This window comes from Dendroctonus ponderosae, unplaced genomic scaffold (genome assembly GCF_020466585.1).
Source record: "Dendroctonus ponderosae isolate FM_Combo_2020 unplaced genomic scaffold, Dpon_F_20191213v2 Dpon_F_20191213_3, whole genome shotgun sequence".
In the NCBI taxonomy this organism is placed as follows: Eukaryota; Metazoa; Arthropoda; class Insecta; order Coleoptera; family Curculionidae; genus Dendroctonus; species Dendroctonus ponderosae.
Genome location: NW_026018508.1, coordinates 6,949,614 through 6,972,941, shown reverse-complemented (window position 1 = coordinate 6,972,941; position 23,328 = coordinate 6,949,614). Strand labels below are relative to the sequence as shown.

Here is a 23,328-nt window from a genome sequence, read left to right as displayed (position 1 = left end):
AATATGTTCCTTAGAAAACCTAAAATTGATAGGGCAATCTCTGGGCTCAATATTTTCTAAATTAAAAATAGCCCTTCAGTTTGTAGCAACAGGTGAGTCAAAGATGTCGTGTAAAATTAAGCCTTCTATTAAATCGTGATCCACATTTCCCTGGTCATTCCTGCGCAGAAAGGCAGCTTCAATGTTTTCTTCCAGCTTAGCCATTTTTTGTTTAATAACAATACAAACTTAAACTAGCTTTGAAACTTTTCCGAACAAAACGGGATAAAAAAACAATAGAGTGAGGTTTATTATACTAAGAGTGCAACAAACGCGGAATCAAAAACTAAAAAACCCACTTAACGTTATTTGCCTGAACACCTTATTTTTTTAACACTGCGCATGATTACAATAACGTTTAGCGTTTAAGGCCAACGTAATTTTAAGGGGCCTAAAAACTCTCTATTATGCCGGAACGAAACTTTAGCGCACAAAGCAAAATATTTTCACCTACTTGCATAGGTGCAAGTGCACTTTACCGTACTCATTTGGGTGCGAAAAGCATTAATTCTTTCGTCGAAAGGCTCCGTAACCGCATTATGTGCGGTAAAGTACTTTTTAACTGTTATAAAATTATATTTTCTTTTTGAAATACATACAAAATTTAAAAGTATTTTTTTATATTTTCATTTTTATCCAACTCTCAATGAAGGTAATTTACCGCTCATTTAAAAATAATGCCTATTTTTGAAGATATAGGATGCTCACAGATAAAATTGTGCATGTAACGCGTGCGAAACAAAAATACTTTTCCACTTTTTTTGGTAAATGTGACGTACAAATTGCGATGAAGACAAATCAACATATTATCAAATTTCGCAAAATCACCTCTAATCACCCCAGACTTACATCTGCAAATGTTGTGGTTTGAGATATTTTAGACTTCATTTTTCATATGGTTACATCCGATGATCTCAAAATGCCGCTAATCCTCTGAAGAATTTTTTTTGAACCGAGCATCATTTTCTTGGATATCGATATCAGATAAATGTTGGTTGGAAAAGTTGCAGTTACTAAGTCACATTTCACTAGGTGAAAATTGAAACCGGCATACCGTATCCGCGTAAAAAAAATAACCTTTCTACGTAAATTGATAGTTTTTCGATTATAGTGTTGAAATTTGTGTTAATTGGTGTCGTTCACCGAAAAGCACTAATTTTTAGACAGTTTGTCGAGATAATAAGAAAAATCAATCGAGAATCAATCTACATTATTTCTCATACTGTTTAGTTCAGCTTTAAACATTCAGAATTGGCGCTATTTATGCTAACAAATCTAGTCATTTACGCAGCTGAGACAGAAAACGAGGCTCCAATACTTGACTTTGACTAACCCTGCAAGTGTTACTGAATATCTTCATGGTGGCTTCATTTTCATTCAAAACTAACGATATTATTAGATCAGACAATTTTAAAACAAGGATGAATTATATGATTATTATTAATTGTTTTCAGCTCGGATTTTATTGCTTGCTAGCTTTAAACACCCTGTATTTAGAAATTCATCCACATTTACAAATGGTACTTCCTCCAGGTTCTGAACCAAATTTCAAGTTCAACATAAAGATTCCAAATTTAGTAATTGTATATAAAAACGTGCCGATTTTATTTTAAACTGTTCTTTAGATAATTAGAGAATTGAAGACAATGGAACACCATCTGTATGTTACAGTTAAACTTCGAACCTGGCTAATTTCAATTAAAAAAACCAGATTGTTAACATTATCTGTTTAAGTCCAGTTCAGCTATTCACCTTTCACTTATCTACATATCTCAAGTTGGAACATCTTCAGTAAAACCCTGCAAGTATTTTTAGACCTCTTTAATGGCTTATAATGCCCTCAGCAACTGTACGTTTCACTGTTTAATATTTCGAATCATCATCATCACTAACTTCTGAAGAACTAGAAGTTTGGAAGTCGTATCCAAAAATGTACGGTTTATTATGATCGGGTTTATGAAATAAATCATAACTGCCACTCATGCTCGAATGACATGCGGCCCGATAGTCATAAAGAGTGTTTCGCTTTTCTTTAGCCCTCGGATCTTCATTGGAATTATTATTATCGTTACCTGTAGGTTTTTCTTCCTCGTTGTATTCTTCGCCTGTACCACTAGTAACGGTAATCGGATTACTAGGAGAATTTTCGAAAACAGTGGATTGGTTGGATGTGGTATAGTCATTAGTTGTTTCCGCAGCATTATGTTTCAATGGAGGATTATCGACGATTGATGGGCTTATGTGATTAGCAGTTTTATCCATTTTTGATGTGTAAGAAGGGCCGTACTGTTTGGAAACTCGAATTTCATTTGAAATATTTCCGGATGCGTTAAACTGAGTTGAGCTACTTTTACCCAAACGATACCCATGGGATTGTTTGAATTCATTCGATTCTGGTTGCATCCCTAGATCTTCAACTGTAGGATTAACTAATGGCATTTTCGAACTTTCCATTACAGCTTGGCTTTTTGCAGTCGTACTTCTTGAAGTAGAATAGAGGGCTGCTTTTCCGGAAAGTATCGGACAGGGAGATGTATTTTTTGTTTGAGCCCAAGGTGGGGCACACACTTTAATTCCTCCATCACTACTCGATATTCCGGATTCATCAGCGAATGATATTTTTCTAAAGCTTCCATTTTTCTCTTTTTGCAGCGATTGTTCAGACATTTCGGCAATAGACGGTAAAACTTTCATAGAGTGATTGGCATCTATAACTGCGGGACTATCATTGGTAGGGCACACGCAAGGCGAACTTTGAGTATCTTTTTGGTGACTTGCTCTAAATGCTTTGGGGTTTCTTCGTTCTTTTTTCCTCAATTTTTCTGAATCATATTCGCTGGTTGATGACAGACCTGGTGTTGACCGTTCACTGATGGTGGATTCGCAGCACTTGCATAAAGGGCCCTTGTCGGTTTTTGAGGAAGATTTTGAAATCATCGAAGACCATCTTGATGATGTAAATGACGATGAGCTGTCTGTGCGTTTTCCCTCATCTTCACCACGTTGGTTCGCTAGTCTATTGTTCTTCATTCGATAGCAAATGAAACATGTTCCAATTACGAACCAAGCGACTATGATTACCAGCATTGCAATTAGCAGGAGTTTATTTCGCTTTGAACTGCAAGCAACTCCCGGGATGGCGCCTGCATCTTCCTCTACTTCGTCAGTGTTGCACATTTTGCTTCCCAGCTTTGCTCCCAATGTTCTTAAGGTATTGTGAACTCTCAGAACACCTCCGAAGGCCGAATAAAACTTGTCATCTTTGAGTTTAGGCACAACTTCTTTATCAATCCATGTATACAAGTTATTTTGAAATTTCTGAATCTGGTCAGTTTTTGCTTGTTTCTCCTTCAAGCATCGCTCAGCAGATATGAAGTATTTCATTATTACAAACGCTGCGCGTTTGGATTCAATGTTTCGTAACGCAAAGTGTTTGAGCGGAAGGGCAATGGCTGTGGGTCGACTTTTGGCATCGAAAAAAGGCAATGGAAAATAAATTCCCTTCTCTAGAGTCACTGAGCGTTTTCTTGACTTCAGGGGTTCGCGCTCATAGTACATTAATTTATGACAACACGATTCGTTATTTTTGGAAACCGAATTCAACATTTCCATTTCAATTGTTGGCACTTTCACTCCTTTGGTTATCGTCATCGGCTTTGCCCAGCCTTGGCCGTTGGTACGCAAGAACCACTTCAGCTCTTCGTACAGTTGAATTAGCTTCTCCATATAAATGTAATCGATTGCGCCCGAATAGTACGCTTTTCTAGCCATCGGGAGGAGGGCATGATGTAGAAAGCCTCCCAGCAAGTCTGTGAGCGCCAGTAACAATATGTGCCTTTTTCTTGCTTTGGTTTTGAAGCGAATGGTGTCTATAAGTGCCTAGGAAAGCAATGCATCGCTATTTTTTTATTTGCGCATCATGTGAAGGTATACCTTGAAATATCCGACCAAGTCTTGAATATCATTGTTGCATTGAACTGAAATCAGCTTTGGATCGGGAATAACATCTTCCAATATTACTCGGGCTGTTAAAATTGCAATTTCTTCTTGGGACCAGCAGGTTTTATACACATCGGTGGGATTGAATAAAACCGTACCGGTTCCTGAAGTTCGAATTTTGTCGCATTCATCTGCAGTATACGCGAGTTCGGGTATAAAAATTGTTAAGTAAAATAATGTAAAAATGATGCACGATTTCTGAATGAAAAATGACATTTTGCCATCACCAGTCCTGCATAGTAGGTAATAGGTTATTTAACAAAAAAATATACAAGGAAGACGAACGATACATCCGAAAGATGCCGAGTTTTGACTGAGAATTGCGACTTTATCTCATGAAAAATTGGAATTCTTAGTTAAATTTGCTGGTGACGCATATATCCTTAAGCTGCTCAGCGAAACGTGACCGAAAAAAATGACTAATGCAATAAACAATAAATAGCAATAAACAATTAAAAATGCAATTATTGGGACGGATCCCAGCCCCTGAAAATCCCTAACACGAATCGTGTAGCAAAAAGGAATTTGTTTAAATTTTAAAATTTGGAAAAAACAGCCCGAAATCTAAATGGTTTAGCCAGGATCACACGCAACATTTTAACGTGCTAATAATTTGCTTAAATTTTTAGCAAACAGGTGATTTAATCACCTCTGCGAAATGCATACTTATGCATTATATATAGATTTAGTATGTATGCTGGTTAAAGAAAAAAAAATGGAAAAACAGCGCAACATCTAAATGGGTTGTTCAGGATCACTCGCGGTAAAAGTAATGCAAAACTTACCGAAAGCTGCATTGTACCAGCTGGAAAAAAAAGAAAAATCTGTGTTATTACATAAACTTAGTTCAAAACCCAGTGATTTGATTGGAAGGAAAAATAAATAAAAATTGAATAGAACTTTAAATGTTTCTCGAAAACTCAATTCAGTTCAAGTTAAGGGTTTATAAATTAATAATCCTGCTTACCTACTTTTTGCAAACTGTCGTCCGATTTTCAATTGTCTATCCATTAAACATCAAAAAGCACACACTAGACGAACACGCAATGAGAATCCACACAAAGTTCAAAATAAATGTCGATTACACTCAGCAATTAACAGGCAAGATGGTCGACCGTTCGTGCCTAAATAGCACTAAATTGGTACTTTTATCCCGTTTATGAACAAAGAACCGACGACCGATTTAGTCCCTTGCCCATAATAGACTAAGCTAAATGTTCAGATTTCCGATAAGTCATGCCAAATGAAGGTGTTTATAACATAAAAAACGCACCAAGCTACAGAAATCACATAATCGTTTGCTCGCTGGCCCTTTGGGTGGCTCATTATTTTGCTATTTGCTTATTGATGATTTTCTGCAAATTTCCAGTCGGCGATCAAACTGGTTTGGATATTTAGCGTAAACAAAGTTGCTCTTTCGGGTAAAGATAAACAAAAATCGCCGTTCAAAGGGCGACTTTTGAATGCTAAATTAAATACTGCCTCTCCGATCAGTTTACTCAATTGTCATGAAACGTGAACACCTTTTTAGCCGGTCTATTGTGAGAGGCTGTACAATTTTTTGCAGATCCACCAAAATCAAAGTAAACCATTCCCAAAAAATGCGATAATTTGTGAATGCTTCACTTCAAGTCTACTCAAATGGCCGATCCCATATGTATACTTATAATAGGTATATGGCCGGTCCAGATTCAAGATTCAATATAGTTTAAAAAAATCCCACCAAAAGATCAAACTTTGAAAAACTTATTAACTTTTGCTCAAAAATGTGACAAAAACTTTTCTTAATCTCACAAACTATTGGTGGCAATCAGCAATACTAAATAAAAAGATGATTAAATAGCGATAGACGGCTTCATTGAAGCATTTTAAATTTTATGAACAATAAATTGAGCCAATAAATAGCCTTCAAGTAATTTGCAGCTTCAGTCTACCTGAAATTGGGCAGTTATTTTAATAAACCACTAAAGGCAAATAAATATTTAGGTAAATCGAGGAATAGTTGTTACAAAATAACATAAAATTAAAACCGTAGATATAGATCAAAATCATCAAGAGCATAGAAAAAAACATTTCGCGCATATACAGGGTGTCAAAAGAACAAGAAGCTCTTATAAAAAAAAATCCACAGCCCCTCCCTTCCAGGATGTAAGTTCCTAAAAGATGCCACTGAAAATCGATTACTGCTAAAAAACTTTTCCTTCAAAAAAATTATGTGATGAAGCCGGCATTCTGCTACAATTCGCCTTTTAAGATCATCAATATCAGTAGGTTGTGTTTTACAAACAATGGGCTTAAGAAGTCTAAGGGTGTTCAATCCTTATCCAATCTTATCCTTCTGCCAATCGATCTATCCGTGAATATCTATCAACGGAGGGTTCGAAAAAAGACTTTATTATTATTCACAGGAAAATAGACAACATGTTGAACACCTTATAAGATAGTGCGCAAGTAGATCCCATGGGTTTTATTGTAGAAATTTATCTTCCATAAATACAAAAATATTTTTCTCGAAGTAAAATAATCAATAAATCCAAAATCAATTATTTTAACTAGATTTTCTTCCTGATAATCAACAAATTTAACGGTTGTAACCGAATCTTCTAATCATTTGTACTATAAGGAGACCCAATGACATAATTTTTGTTTAAACACTACTCTGAAAACCAAAATTTCAATGCAGGCAAGCTTAATTGTTTCTGTAATTTTGAAACAAGGAGGCTAAAAATATTAATTCATTCGCGTTTTTCCGATATATTATTATTATATTTTCAACTGCAAGAAAGACATTAAGGGTGGGAAGTTTTCAAATTGACACTCGGTATTTGCATCTAAATTCGAATGAATACTCGGGCAAAAATATGTGAACACCTAACAATTCCAGTCTTACTATTTTCTAGGCTTATATTGAAATATGTTTTTTTTTTCAGATTCTATTTACACTGAACGCTTCATGGGTTTGCCAACAACAAGCGATAACTTGGAGGGCTATGAAAACGCTCAACTTCTGAAAAAGTATGCGGGATTGAAAAATAAAGATTACTTTTTGATCCATGGAACTTTCGATGATAATGTTCACTACCAGCAGTCCATGATGTGGGCTAAAGTGCTTGAGAGGAATGACATCCTCTTTAGACAAATCGTAAGTGCAACGTTCTATTGCAAAAATACTAACCGGTTACAATTGTTTTTATTTTTAGAGCTATACTGATGAAGACCACAGTCTCAGTTCCGTTCGTCCTCATTTGTATCATTCTTTGGAAAATTTCCTAAACGAATGTTTTGCTGAGGACTCTTAAAACCAAAATTCAGACATTATGGGAAACATCGATGTTATTTACGGTCATAAATTGAAAAAAATGGCCCATGCCATACGTAAAGTTAAATATTTTAATGTTGTTGATCACTGCTTCCAAATTTTTACAATTATTGACTGTTGATTCATTTTATTTCGGTTTTAATTGATTTATTTGAAAGTATGTGTATATTTTACAACAAATCTACTTCCAAAATGCTTTTTACAAGTGGTTAGTTGTAAAAATGTGGGGGGGGGGTTAAGCCATCCTAGGCGTAAATTAGTCAATTATTTTTTAATAAAAATTAAGAAACTATTCGATTTATTATTCTAGTACGGTGCCCTAAGGAAATTACAAGTAAACATTGTGAGTGTTATAAAATGTATCTTATGTTTAAAGATGAATTTATACATAAAGGAGTTTTAGTCTTAGATGTATAATGAATCGGATGCTTATTTCGTAGATGATTTCTACAATCGCTTAAATTGTGAATGTGTGAAGCACCATATCAAAATTCAAATAAATCCTGATATTGTGTATGTAAGGACATTATGCGATATATTTATATATCGTTATAAATCAAAAGCCGATATAAAATTTTTCAAAAACACTTTATTTAAGAAACAGCTCTGATTGCTAACCAGGACTAATAATTCCTAAGCATCTGATAGCCGACTTTTCTACTTTCAAGATAAAAAAGTGCGATCAAAATAGCCACTTTAGAGTTATATACATAAATGAAACAATGAAACTCCGCATTATCAGAGCAGTCAAAGGTTCCTGATGAAAGTAGGTACAAATCTCGATATGTGTTAAGTTTCATATAATAAACAACTAATTCTTTGCATGCTAGTTTCGTAACCGTGTTTGCTTTAACGTTTAATTTCGGGATAAAAAACATTTATTTAAATTTGGGTCATGAATAGAATTTCTGACTTGAATGAAATAGTGATCTTTTCAAAGAGTAACCCTTAATGTTCAATTGCAGATTACTTTTTCCACAAAAAGTATTTGAATACAATGGTTTTTTAACAAAATAGAATATTTATATATCATATTGTGTAAACTTTCTTATTATATTTTTATAGAAAAGCAAAAATTACGCTTATTTAGGAGCACTTGGAGTAGTATTTGTTGTGTTGTTTGTTACGTCATCACCCGAAGAAGGTATGCTGATTTGGAATTGTAGCAAAACCACTAAATAAGTTACCATTGTCGCCAATAACTGAAACAATTATTAGATTACATTTGAGACCAACACGGAGAGATCAGCACATGAAATCGACGTTTTAACTGCAGATATGTTCTATACAACATGGTTCAATGCATGATTCAATAATATTGTCCAAAGTATGTGGAAATTGCCTAATAAATTTTGATTTTTCCTTTTAGTTATTCATCGTCTCGTTTCGGACTTGTTCAAAAAATAGGATCAAATGGTTAGGTAATACATCCTTGGGATTCATAATAATGATATATCCAAAAAACAATTCATGTTTCAATACATATTCAAAAACTATATCCAAAAAGCTTCTGCAGCAGCAATGGAAACAATATATACAACTATTTTAAAAGGAAAGTAGATCTAAACCCTTACAACTTTCCTTTGGAGCAAATTTTAGTAAAGCCAAAACACAATTGCTAAATGCGTATTTTATTATTCAAGGAAACGATTTTTGTATGTGCCGACTGATTTATTGTCCTTTTAATATCAATTGCTTTTTCCGATTTGAAAGATTTAATTTTGAAACGATTTAGGCCAAAATTTGCTGCTAACTCACATTAACCCAACCGTTTTTCTGAACCAAAGTTAGCTTTATTTTTCATTAATTGTTAAAGTTAATTGTTAATACCTAATCTAAACACGGTCAAATCAGTGATATTCGCATTAGAAATATATTTTCGTGATGATAAAGTTGGGCTTTTACCTATTTTTTAGTAAGCGAAAATGGACTTACCGATTTAAACAAATTCCTATTGACATCGAAAAAACCACACAAACACATGTCGGTAGGATTCATTTCTGTTGCTCGTAAGAACATGCTTATCTATAAAAGAAAATGAAAATTAGTTGCAAACACACAATAACACGTTTATATTTTATAGTTAAGTCTTAGTTATGTAATTTTCAGTTATAAATCACAACAAACTACATCAGACATTCTTCGCAATGTTCAAGAAAATGTTGAGCAACTGCCGTATCATTGTATCTGCCTGAAGAACATTTAAAACATTTAATAAGATAACTTGCAATTGGTAATTTCTACAGTAGTTTCATGAAATATTTGCGTTTAAATTTATGAAGAAGACAACATTTCAAATTCAAAATTTCGTTTCATCAACACGTTTGTCAAAGAAAAAAACGAATACATTATAAAGTTAATTTAATGCTCCACAAACAACAGAATTAATAAAGCACAAGCACCTATTGAAATTTTAAAAACTACGAACCCAAACTTTCTTGGATGTACAATTTAAAAATTGTATTTTTTACCAAAGTAACGATAGTTTTCATAAGTGTTTATCAGTACTTTGCATGGATTTACTTATTTACAGCTCTTTCCACTTACCGCTTTAAAAATGTTCAATTATAAGTTTTTAAGTATAATTAACATTAGTTGGATTTTCTAATTGTAAGCATGGTTATTTGCAGTGAGAATTCGAAAAAATTTTGTGCATCATTTGGTGAGTCAAGCATAGATCCTAATTTTGATCTTTTAACTTCTCTTAGAATCATATACCGTTTTCGAAAAATGCTATTGATTAAGAGTGATAAAAAAATCTATTTGAAACGAACAAAAAATACGTTAAATTTGATGTTTACGTACATTTTATTGTTTTTTATTTATTTTCAAAATGGAAAAATCAGCTGCATTTATTTGATGATGTTAAGTCTGACGAACACTTCCCATGCATATAACACAGTTGAATCCGTATTGCAAAATTAGCTGCAAAACTTTCCAGTTTTCAAGTTTGAAGGAATGCATCTTCATTTAGTTGTAGAAAAATAGACAAAACGTATACACATTTTTAAATTTGGATTTTGGCTAATAGCTGAATATGTAGGTACTTCCCAAAACAGCATATATCTGCACCGCTTTTAACCAATAACTTAGAAGTCAAATTTGAACCAGCTCAATTGAAATTTTTGTTTTTTAAGTACGATTCGTATCTGGACAAAATATTATCAGTTACGTCGGTTGGATATTTGCATGTTTTTTTCGATTGCGTCTCCATTGAAATGATTTTTTCCTACATATTATTAACCCAAGAGAAAATGCTTAATTATTTCTCAATCAAACTGTACTTTTTACCAAAGCATACAAAGTTTGCCACTAAGCTTTGTACTAATGGATACTAAGAATCAGGTATTATATTTAGAGTCAATCAACATTGGTGACGCAGATCTTAAGAACGACAAGAACAGCTAATGGATCAATAGTTTCTATCAATTGTTAACGAAAAGAATTTGAAAATAGAATGTGAAATTGTACAGTTACGACGTCATGTTTAAAAATATCATTTAGGGAAACTAATTTGTCAAACGAAATAGTCACATAAAATTAACCGAATTGTTTGTTATTCAACGTGAACTAAGGGAAAGCCAATAAGACACTGATATACGCGTTATTGACTCTGTAAACGCGAATCAACGAAAGAAACAGCAATAAAAAAGTCACGATTCTTTTTGCAGAAATAAATATTCATCTCTTTCCAAAATATCTCCGTTGAATTTAGTTAAATATACAGACTGTCCCTTTAATCAGAGAACTCAATCAAGCAGAGTAAAAAAGACTATAGTTTATAGTTTAAAAAATTATTTAAGTATCAGCATTCAACGTTAACAAACAATGAAATAAATTTATAAATGTCAATTTATTATTTCGGTAATTTACATGAAACCACACAGTCCAAAGCTTGTTTTATACTAAATTTTATTATTTCTTTACTGTATTTGGACTGAAGATTTTTTCAACTAAGTAGTGATATTACGCCACAAGATCCTGTAGATTCAACGTAATTGCAATCAAAAACATTAAACGAGTTTAAGAGAATTAAAAGTGAAAACTTACTTCTTGCTGTGCGTCCTCGTTCATAAATGAAAGTTCAACAAGCAGAATTTTTTTCTGGAAGTATGTCCGGACCTGAAAAACGAGAAAAAAAAATTAATTACGTATTTTCAGCTGATGAAGTCAGTTTTTGTAAAGGTATCGGCAAAAAAMAGTAACAAACGAAAATCCTCAAAAAACTCGAAAATGCAATRAGATGAAAATGATATTCTATTGCTCATTATTGCCAATCACCTTGTTATATTCAGTTGAATGTTAAAAGCTCCTTTATACAATGTGTGAATATCTCAATGATGACTACTTTTAGTAAGAGAAAAAAGTTATTTCTCGGTATATTTCAAATGAAGAAATCCCAAGATGAGCCAAGCTTTGCAGTCAAGCTCTAACGCGTTGATGTATAGTAAAGAGTTTTAGCTACAGAAAGAGATGCGATTAATTTGGTCAATTCAAGTGTGATTTTATATGTAGATATACATGCAAGTTTTTTGGGCGCTTCAAAATCAAGATTTTTTTGATAAAAATCCATCAAAATGGAATAAACGCAGAGATTACGTTCATGGGTTAGAAATAATAAAAAATCCCAAAGAGGAGAAGTTGATGAGTGAGTTCTACAAGCTTTTGACAAATAATACTAAACAAATACAATACTTATTACTTATGATCAACGATTCGGTTTATTTCCAGATAGCGAAAACAACAAGCTGATGAAGTCATATGACTGAATAAGTTAAATTAAAGTAATTTGTAAATAGTGTTAGTTTACGATCAAAAATGATTGAAAGTTTATTATAAATAAAGTTGGAAAAATTAAATACAAGTTCTGTGAACTATCAATTCTATAAGTTTTGTTTATTAGAATCATTTTTCATTTATTTTATAATTTTTACCTACACAAAATTAATCCCAAATGATCCTATTTGTGATCCTATATGTGACAATACGTAGTTTATTAAAAAAATCTAACATTGATTGGCAATAATGAGCATATAATTTTCATCTGCGTCTTTCAATTTTCGAGTATTTTCGTTCGTAACTATTTTTTGCTGAAACCTATAGGTACCCACCTGATGCCACCATTCGATTCAGCTACTCAAAATACATAAAAGCATATATAAAGGAAGAAAAATTGCCGATTTTTTTASTAACTTTCAAGGTTACAAGAAAACACCTTTTTACACCAATGTTTGCACCGGTTTCTGCTTATAACTTATTCGTAATTCGTACACAAAAAATAAGCGTGCCACTGGATTCCGCAGCTCAAAACAAATCTTTAAATACTAAATATATAATACAAGAATTTCGTCGGTATTATCCGAGTCAGTGCGGGTTTACCCAACGTCGTAATTGTATTCTTAAACTTAATGATTAACTTAATTCATAAAATCCAAGTTAAAACAGAGAAAAAAACAAAGAAATCATATAAGCAAATGCAAATTTCGAGGTTCGCCCACTCCAGGCACATCCAGGACCGGTTTCGAGCCTGTTAGCTCTCATCAGCTGGGTTCAGTCTCAAGACTTTTCACTCATTTTTTCGAGTTTTCCGAGGATAATAATTTTTTTTCACGATATTGAAAAAAACTGATGGTTCCCTTCCAGTCAATAATGAGCTTCAGTAAAGCTTCAATAACAAAAATCCGAAATTTAGCTACTAAACAAATTAATACGTTTTTTCTTCATATAAAATCAATGAAAAACTTGGTTCTTTGAGGCACGTGCATGGAAAAGTCCAATTTCTTTTTGCGCCGAACTTTTAGAGCCTATAAAAGAGATTTTCAGCCGATGGAAAATCCCCGACGAAAAAAAATTAAGGTCCGACCTAATGTGCCTGTGCTTAAAAGATGCAAACAAGTACTTTTGCAAAATTGTACCAGAATTTATTTATTTGGAAAAGAACGGGTTCTAAAGATATTTCTATGCGGGTGGCAAATGGACAATGTTGTCGAAAATGTGTTCAACTATTTTAAACTCCCTAAACACGTCTAGAGGAACGACATCAGTTACATACAACACACTACTTGTACGTGTTACGTGCTGACTTACACAAGTGGATGCATAATGAGCTTCATCACAAATAAAATATAACATTAGAGTTGCTGAAACTCCAGTTATTGTGAGACCAATATCCTTAACGCCCATTCCCTCTTGAATCTGAGACAGTAATCCATAAACTGTTAAAGTTATGACGAAAAACAAATACAGACAGAGGAAAGTTAGGGTGTACCCAAATGAATTTCCCACGTTCCTGATTATTTTACTCAGGATCATCCACAGTGATCTGTAATCACATACTCGATTGGAGTATTCAATGTTGCGTAAAGCAAACTGGAATTCTTCAGCCAGGCATGTAGCAATGTTCCCTATTATATCACAATAAATATACCAGGCTCCACCTATAATGAAAGTTATCACGTTTATATAGCAATATGGCACCACCTAAAATAATAATGTACATATATGTTTAGCGCACTTAAGAGAATAGTCCTTCGTTACCTGATAGATGATAAAGTTTGCCATTGAAAAGTGGGTAATGACCATTACACCACATCCCAATATCAGTAAAACGACCGTCATCACCAATGGCTTACTGCCCAAATCGAATCCAATTCGCTTTTTAAACATCCTAGTATATATACGTTCGAAAGAGACCATTTGAGTCAGCACATTTGCTTGCTTTTTCGCTTCGTATAAGGCTAGTATGTTAACAAATATTGGTACCAGATACACAGTGAAGAGGTAATCTATTACTGCTTCTTCAAACCGTCCTTCAGCAGTTCTTGTTACATTTATATTATAATATTTCAAATATCCAATAAAACCTGCACAAAAAGACAATATTAGCTTAAAGAAAATCGATACAAGTAAAGGTTTGTACCAGCAACCGCTAATAATAGTAGGAAGGAGTAAATAATCCATTTTGTAGAAATAATGAAAATTGAACCACGGCGAACAACTGGAAGTATGCCTAGTAACCTCATGGTAACAAAAATAGGTTTCACGTTATCAAATATTACACTTTTTTTCACACTCTTATCGTCAATGGATTCCATCATTTCCATATTTTCAGCATTGGAATACTTTGGAGGAGGGACAGGAGCCACCTAAACATATATTAAAGATTTTACAGCCCATTCAAAAGTAAAGAGCGAGAGTGTTATTTGCATATAGGTAGCTTTTTTTATAGTCATATTTCTGCATAGAGTTTTAGAAATTTCTAAATTAAACTTTTTGCTTTATTTTTGGTGGTATATTGGGCCAGATAACTGATTCTGATTTTGATAGAGAGGAATAGCAAGAATTTACCTTTGTAATTGTATTTTGATTTTTAGTTCTGTAAAACTGCATGCCATCATCAAAATATATATTCTGATTAGGAATTTGATAGCTGTTGTCCATCATTCCATGTGGTAAAGGTGTTCCGGGATTATTGTACATTTTCTCTTCTTAGCTTCAATAGGTGACGCTAAAACATTTTTTGCGCTCATTGTATACATTTGCCTGCTGATTAATGATGTGTTGGAAATGTAGTTAAGGTTTAATATAATTATATAAAATCCAACAAAATTCCAGTAATTAAAATAGCATACTTACAGCGCAATATTTCTAAACTTTTTATCCAAATAATGATTCCATTATGCTAAAAAACTAGTAATGGAAAGCCTGCCCACACTTGGAATAATGTAAGACGTTATGCACTCAATAGTCGCGTACGAAGGCGAAACATTGTTTAAGGGTGGAGCTTTTAAACTTGATACGTGAAACAGGAATTAATTATTGAGGCAAAGAATGTAGGCCAAGTTCCCGTGAACTGGTAAAAACTCATTAGTTACAAGGAGTAAGCGCCTTTAAACATTGATACGGCATTTTAAATGAACATGTAAGGTCACTGGTAGTGTTGGAAAACTAGGATAAATTATGGGAACCTTGCTACGTGGAGTAGGTACTGAAAGAAACTTCCTGGTTAGACAAAAAAAATTAACCAGCTTCAGTGTATGATAATTATCCTAATCGTTTGGATCTGTTAATTGAAGATTCACCGGGAACATGTGGAAACATGGAATTTAAACGAGCTGACATGTTTTCAACGTTTTCAGTCTCTTAATGTTCATTTCCTAGAGGAGTGGAGGTTCAAACGAGCCAATAAAAACCTGGTCTGATGATAGATAGCCAAGAAAAGATGTTAGTATTCGTAATATCCAATGGAAATTTTTTTAAGGCGGCTAAGCCTTGGTTAAATCCCTTCGATATCTTCAGTAAATTAGCAAATGGGACACGTTAAACGCTTAGTTTGCTTGATTAATTCTTCTATTTTCTATACTTCTGTACTCAATAAACATATTTTTTCCTCGAAAACCGTTCTGAATCAAGAATGTATTTTTTAGTTTAAGGTTAAAGCTACCTAAATACATTATTTTCGTGTCTTCATTGTAAAGAGTAAAAAAAATACTATTATTGTGCTCCACCTAGTCCATCCCTGGCAATGGAAATGCTAAAAATGTTTTCATCGGTTCTTTTTAGGAGCAATGATGTACTGTTCATTGTGTGAGAAAATAATTAAATTGCATAGTCTTCTAAAAGTTATTTAAAAAAAAATTCTCAGGTGGTTCCTTTAGAGTCCTGTATCTCCGTAGGGGCCCTCTGGATTTTTTTTTATAGAAACTTGTTTTTTTAACGTTCCCTGTACAAATCCGAAAGCATGCCCACATATTCCGGGACACCCTGTATAATATAATAGTACATTATAAACCGAGAACTTTTATAATATACATAATTATGCGAGGTATTTAATAGCCTTCTCGACCGAAATATATAGTTTTTTTGGTACCAACACGAATAATTGCCTTAATTGAATTAATAAGATTTTGAATTTAGCACTAATTTTCTGAAGTGTCGCAATATTTGAATGTATCCTGACGTTCAGTTGTCCAATTGCCGCAATATAATTTAACGGTTTCCGGAAAACCGATAAAAGTTCCATGAAAAACTTCTGGGAAAAGCGAAAAAATGGTGAATCTTAAAGTTACAGTGATTGAGTAGTGGAAATGGTTGGAATCTCGCCTGAACTCGAAGATAGGTGGGCAAAATAAATATAACGAAAAACTTTCACATATTCATGATTTACCTATGGATTTTGTTATTATTATTATATGGACCGAAGGAGAGAAATATAACTTCTCGCTAAGATAATCGGGTAAATAATGGTGACTTCTCAGGTTATTGGTAAAAAAATATTATCTAATCAGTTTTTTTTCATAAAATTACAAAATTTAAAAACATATTCACTTTGTACTTATAACTTTTAGTTCTGCGAACTTTTGGCTGAGCATTGTCATTATGTCGCGATGCGTTTTCGATGGTTCTTTATACTTGGCATAGTTTTCTTTGACAAATAACGCAAACCCTGTGACTTCCTTTCGCTCAGCAATCGGGACAGCTTTAGTGGAACCACTTTTGCCTTTTTTGTTCAAAAAAACTTCAAATCTTCCCATACAATAACCGCAACGTTTCCGGTCCAAGTCAAGTGATTTTGTGTGTCTTCCAAAACTAAATAAAAATTTAGTTAAAAATTGATAACGTTTAATGTCGAACATCTAATTTGTTACCTATAATGACAGCCAGTACATTTGTAAGTGTACTTGCTATTAATACGGTAATCATGGCATCGTCTTATAGGCGGCAACTCTGGAAACTTTTCCATAGCTTTAAAAGCCCTGCAATCAGCACGTTTATTCAATATCAAATTGTATCATTAAATACCAATAAATCAATTACCAACTTTTCCAATATGGTCCATGTCCATCCGTTATGCGATTGACAATAAATGATGCAGCATGGCACATTTCATGTATTAATGTATCTCTTAATCTACATGGAGAATCTAGAACTTTAGTGGATAAACTAATTTTAACCTAAAACAAATATGTAGATTTAATTTGATATTTGCTTAAGGTTTACGCAATTGGTATTTGTTTCTAAGGAAACAATATCAATTAGATTCGAGTTTAGAATTCCTCAAGAATTTTTTTCGAAACTTTTTTCTAAAATTGAAAGTTATTACAAATGGAGGAATGTTCGGTAAGCTTTCGCCTACAGTTGCTTTGAAGTAAAATTAATTAAAATAAAGATTTTGGACCTCCATTTCTTCAATAACTTCAAATGATAGAAAATAATGCTTCCAAGACGAAGTGTTCTGAATTGCAAGCGGAATTTAAAAATCACAAACCATCTATAGGGTTTGATTAGAAAAAAGAAAATCTCTTCAAAAAAACGAGATACTTGGCAAAAATGCCATATCCACAGTTAAATCGGGCGTTATTTGGTACAAAATTGCAAAAAATTTCAGACAAATCGGATGGCTAGATTGCGAGATATTTTAATTATTCCATAGTACCACACACTAAAACAAATATTAAAAGTAGACCCACTTAGTAATACCTGTCTTTCAATTTGACCCTGACGGTGAGTAATTTTTTTAAAATGACACAATCCAGCTGTTTTTGTTAATTTGGTATTCCATTCTATTGCACAGTTTCCTGGAATGGCATCGTCAAAAACGTTCTCATTAAATAATGAAAATAGCCTTTTCGCCAATTCCTGTTTGTGTTGCTTAAAGTTAGTTCGGAATAATCGTGCAGACATGTCACACTGGTTTAATGGCACAGTTGCTAAATCAAAAACAGATTTATTTATTTCTTATACCATTAATTCATTTCTATTATGAGATCTTCCTGAGATAATCACTCACCTGATAACGATTCCAAAAAGGAATACTTTTTGTTTTTCTCGCGTACTGTCTTGTTTCTTGTTAGCTCCAAAATTTCAATTTCTTTGTCATATTCTTCATCTGTTGTTATTGAACTAGAACTTTCTGTTCTACGTTTACCAATAGTATTTGCACCCTTTTCAATATTCTGATAATAATATTGCTTTTGCAGATTTGCCTTTGCAGGAATATTTGCTTTTATGTTGCACTCTTTAAGCAAATGTTTGACATTAGCAGTATTTTCTTCATAGTGGTTACTTTTTACACTTTTCTTTGTTGGAGTTTTATCACCAAAATTAAGCCGACTTTTAACTTTTTTAATGTCTGAAACAAAAATACATTGGTTAAGTGATTTTAATGATAAAGCGTACATGTATCAATTTTTCTGTCGGAAAAGACAGTAAAACATCTAACGAAACATAAACCACAGTCATTCGCGGTAGCCAACGTTCACGGTCGACCGCAAATGTTTTCAAAGTAGCTCGAGAAACTACAAAAAACAAATTAAATTTTATAGTTTTTTTATTGAAATTATTTTTAATTATTTAATAAAATAACTGTGAAATATTTACAGAAACTCCAAAATTGTTTGCCCATATTTATAGTCAGCCACAGACTATATTTTGCAAAATAAGTCGGCCACAATGGAAAAAAATGGGCAAACTTGCTGTATATGGTGCTGTAAGCCCAAATATCTATGCTTGGAAAAGTGCCAAAACATTTTACTTTCCACTCAGATAATTCTAGAAAACCTGTGTTGATTGGAATTTCTCACTACTGCGAATATTTTATTTATGCGTCTAATGAGCAGTATAAGATTTCAAATGATGATCAAAGAAATTTTCAACAAAAATAATAAATCTAATCTTCAACGTTGCTATCAATATCAGCCAAAAAACGACATTTTGCCAGGTTGAACAAACAAACTATTTTAATTAGTTTTTGCTTAGTTATTGATAAATATATAAAATTTTGCTACTTTGCAATATACTAAAAGATGGTTGGGTTTATCGGTCAATAACGGTATCGTAAATAAAACACTTTTGCCTGGACCAACGTTTCGGCTATATTTAAGCCATCGTCACCGGTCTAAAAGGGAACAGAGTGAGGCCATTTTTTCGAATAACCCAGGAGCATTTCAGATATATAAGTTCGTTATTTTTGTCTGTAATTGTTTTACCATGTGTAATTTCATTTGATCAGGGTATTTGAAAAATTAGTTGCAACTGTCTGCTTAAATCGAAATAAATATTTTTTGAGTTCCGCATCAGTTGTAGGTGTTTTATGGAAAATGTTCAATTATTTTTTGTATGTTGGGAAAATATTTATTTCAATCAAACAAGTTTCTGTAATAAATATTTATTTGCTTCGGGTGATTCAGGTTTCATCTTGATAACATCAAGAATCGAAAGAATAGGTTAGTTAGAATAGTACCCTTACATGATGTAAATTGTTGCCTGAATCACATTGTTTTAGAGCTAGAACGTGTTGAAATAAACATTTTCTCGATTTTCTCATACATTTTGAACCACTCATCCGATTAAGGTTTGGAACACACGACACTTCTAATGAATAATAAATAGTCTGCACTAGACACAAAAGTTACACAGTTACGTTGTTCAAAACGTATGAAAGAAGACGGAAAAAGTTTTTATTTTAACGATTAATCGTTTTATTTATCCCTGTAACGATGCGATTTAAAGTAACATTTTAGATCATGTGAGGACATTATTGCAATCTGTCTTGTATCGATTATTGAAGTTACCAACATTAAACCTGAATCACGCTGTATTTGTTGCATTTATTGATAAGACCCTGGAAGTTTTTCGTCAAAAAATGTTTTTTTATTAAAATCAATAGTATAAAAGCTTTCTATATGATTCTTCAGATCATTCTGTTCTGAGCACGCTTGTTAGCACAAAATAGTTTTTTTTAAACAACCACGATAAAAACTACAATCGGTATTAAATAAAAGTAATTTCATGATGACAGCATTAGCATTATAATACTAACGCAAAAAAACAATATGTCGGAGTACTTTTCTTCGAAAGAACTCGACTTACTCAATACCGGACCAAATTAGCTAGTTGATAAAACAAAACTACCTTTTGTATTGTTGCCTTCATCAGCCGAGTCGGAATCTACTAATCCTTTCAGTTTGCTTATCCAAGGCGATTTTACCGGTTTCTTCAGCGAATCAAAATTAAGTTTGGTATGAGTCAACTTTTTATTCGGTAACAGAGTGTTTTTGAAGGGCGGCTTTATAATCCTTCAAAAAATAAAATATTAAAGCTATTTCATGCTTACCGTAAAACTGTAAAGTTTAATTGGGAACTAGAACGAACTAATGTACGAAACATGCCATGCCATTTTCTTGAAATGTTCACTATTTGAGTTTCAGTGGGTTGAACTTCAATAAGCTACTTCTTACGTTTTTCGATAATCCAGTTCAATTTTATTTGAAAAACAACCACAAAAAAGGACTATTTTAATTGCCCAAACATTTAAGACACCTGCCTCCACAAAATATCTCTTAAGTGCTGTTAATCAGTTTACCTTTCCGTGATTGGAGCAACAATCGGTATATTATCTGAACGTTTTACTTTCCGCTCAGACATTGGTAAAAACACTTTTTGCTGATGAGCTCTCCATGACTTTCCATATATAGAGTCAAGCATTACCTTCATCTGACTCTCAATATTTTGATCCGTCGGTGTTGCTGGGCAATCAAGCGTTTTTTTCTCCTCTGAAAGAGTCGAATATTTAATCGCACTGTTTTCAGTTAAGTTACCCGTTATTAGCTTACCTCGTTTTCTTCTTACTGTGATAAAATCTTGACATTTATTTACTGGCGATAAAGATTTTACACTTTTTACCGGAGTTACTATGATGATACTTTCATCATTTGTGGGAAACGGTTCGTCACCTGCCGTCTTATATTCACTTGAAGGTTCCAAACTCGTTCCTACATTGTCTTCATCAGAAGTATTAGTTACTTTGGCCTCTTCTGAATGTCTTTTCAAGTCAGTATTTAACTCTTTATTAACTGAATCATCGTGTGCATCAGCTTTGTCGACATTTTTAGAATCTACAATTTAAACAAAACTAAATTGTAGATGCATATAGGTTTTTTTACCTGTGGGGTATTTGAATGCAAAACTCCTATTATAGATTGATGGATAGGATGGTTAGATGAAAAGCAGCAAAATGAGTAGTAAAAACACAGAATTTTTTAATAATATGCAAGGTGTTGCAATGGATTCTAAAGTCTACCAATGGGTACAATTGGATAAATCGTTTTTTTTTAGCCACTATGCTATTAGGTTATTAAGTGGATATTATATGGAAGTGAAGCGCTCAGTGCACCAATATTTGCTGTACCATTTGCGTAAAGAACTAAAATGCGCTGGTTGTACTAAATTAAGTGCGTTTGCTGCAGAGCCACTAAAAAATAAAGACTAAATTAATTTAAATTTCATGCAGCATTTCTTGTTATCAAAAAGCCATTTCTTGTTATCAAATTTAATCTGCGTCACACAAAATTATAAATTTTTATTGACAGAATTGCACCAAAATTATCTGATTTTTTCACCAATTTTTTAAGTTTTTTGACGGTTAACTGATACATTTTTTATCGCTAATTCCTTTTATTGTTGAAATATTAAATAAACATTTTATAAAAAGAAACTGATTTGTTTCATTCAAACAAGGAGGCTAAAAACATTTATTTAAAGTGTCCCCTTTACAAATAAACTTGACGGGTTTTTCCGATTTTTTCATATTTTCAATTACAAGAAAGACATTAAGAGTGGAACGTTTTCAAATTGACACACGGTATTTTTTTAATTATTCAACCTCAAATATCTCCATATTAAATAAAATACACTTACACCAATTTCAAAGAAAACGGCTCATATAAATCATTATTCTACAAATGTTTTTCGCTTTCACGGAAAGAGTAATAATCCGAAATTACTGCGGGTTTTCAAAAAACGCTGTTAGTTTTTAGCTCATTGCTAGAGAACCAGTTAAGCAATAACGCTCCAGTTGTCATCTAGTGATGAACTGCGTTAAACTGCGCCTTTTTTGAACATAAAATATGCTCATTAATCACTTTAACAAATCCAATACTAAAATGCAGAATTTGAAAGCGTTTTGATAAATCTGGCAAAATATAGATGCGAGAGCTCATGTGGAAATCAAGTAAATTATTCCGTCGCTTTCAATGATGTGAGTAGAGGAAAACATTCATAAGTCATGATCTAACTAAAATGAAAATCTGGCCTTTAGGCCCGTTTTGCACAACATATCAAGCTATACGAACTCAAAGTTTCATAAAAATCAAGTTCCGTCGCGCTTAATAGTGCAATCAAAGTGAAGCATTCACAAATCATGGTTTGTGAAGCTAGATTTCATGAAAAGCGTTCAAGCGAAGTTTCATGAAAATTGAGCAAAAGATTCATTGACGAGCAAGTATTTAATTTAGCATACAAAAATTGCCGCATGAACGTCAATATTTGTTTATCTTAGGCCGAGAAAGCAACTTTGTTTACGCTAAATATCCAAATCAGTCGGATCGTGAACTGGAAATTCATAGAACATTGTCAATAAGGAAAAAACTGAAATCAAACAGCATGGCTAAGCAATGAGTCAGACGAAGGGCCAGGAAGCAAACGATTATGTCATGTAAGTTCGGTAGCTCGGTGCGTTTTTAAAGTGATAAACACCTTAACATCGCATGAGTTTTTGCTAAAAACTGAACTGTGTTCAGTTCATGGTGGGCAAGGGCCGAAATCGGTCGCCAGTCTTTTGTTCATAAACTGGATAAATGTACGAATTTAGTGAAATTTAGGCACGGAAGTACGGTCGATCATCTTACCTGTTAATTGCTGAGTGAAATTCACATTTATTTTCAATTTCGTATGGATATTCATTGTGTGTTCAAGTGTAGTGTGTGCTTTTTGATGATTAATGGATAGACAATGGAGAATCTGGCGCCAGTATCCAGAAAGCAGGTAAGAAGGATTATTAATCTATAAATCCTTAACTTAATTGAGTTTAGTTTGTCGAGAAATAATTAAAATTTTACTCAGTTCTCCAGTTCGGTTTCTTTCCAATCAGATAACTGGGTTTTAGATCAAATTTATGTAATACTACAGGTTTT

The 23,328-nt window shown here is 33.1% G+C and overlaps 3 protein-coding genes across 3 annotated transcripts in view; 1 reads left to right on the top strand and 2 right to left on the bottom strand.

Moving 5' to 3' along the window:
- LOC109534012 (venom dipeptidyl peptidase 4) overlaps positions 1-23,328 on the top strand; it is a gene marked incomplete in the record, with an annotated part of 84,816 nt that overhangs the window by 41,543 nt on the left and 19,945 nt on the right.
- LOC109534013 lies at positions 1,846-4,310 on the bottom strand. Its single transcript, XM_019899555.2, has 2 exons — positions 3,973-4,310; positions 1,846-3,918 (listed from the first exon to the last, which is right to left on the bottom strand). The coding sequence occupies exons 1-2, from the start codon at positions 4,252-4,254 to the stop codon at positions 1,903-1,905; spliced, it is 2,298 nt and encodes a 765-aa protein (XP_019755114.1). The 5' UTR covers positions 4,255-4,310; the 3' UTR covers positions 1,846-1,902.
- Positions 7,927-16,664, bottom strand: LOC109534007 (gustatory and odorant receptor 24). Its single transcript, XM_019899549.2, has 7 exons — positions 14,705-16,664; positions 14,277-14,502; positions 13,895-14,220; positions 13,445-13,837; positions 11,408-11,479; positions 9,293-9,382; positions 7,927-8,559 (listed from the first exon to the last, which is right to left on the bottom strand). Exons 1-7 carry the CDS (start codon positions 14,834-14,836, stop codon positions 8,440-8,442), a joined length of 1,359 nt encoding a protein of 452 aa, XP_019755108.1. The 5' UTR covers positions 14,837-16,664; the 3' UTR covers positions 7,927-8,439.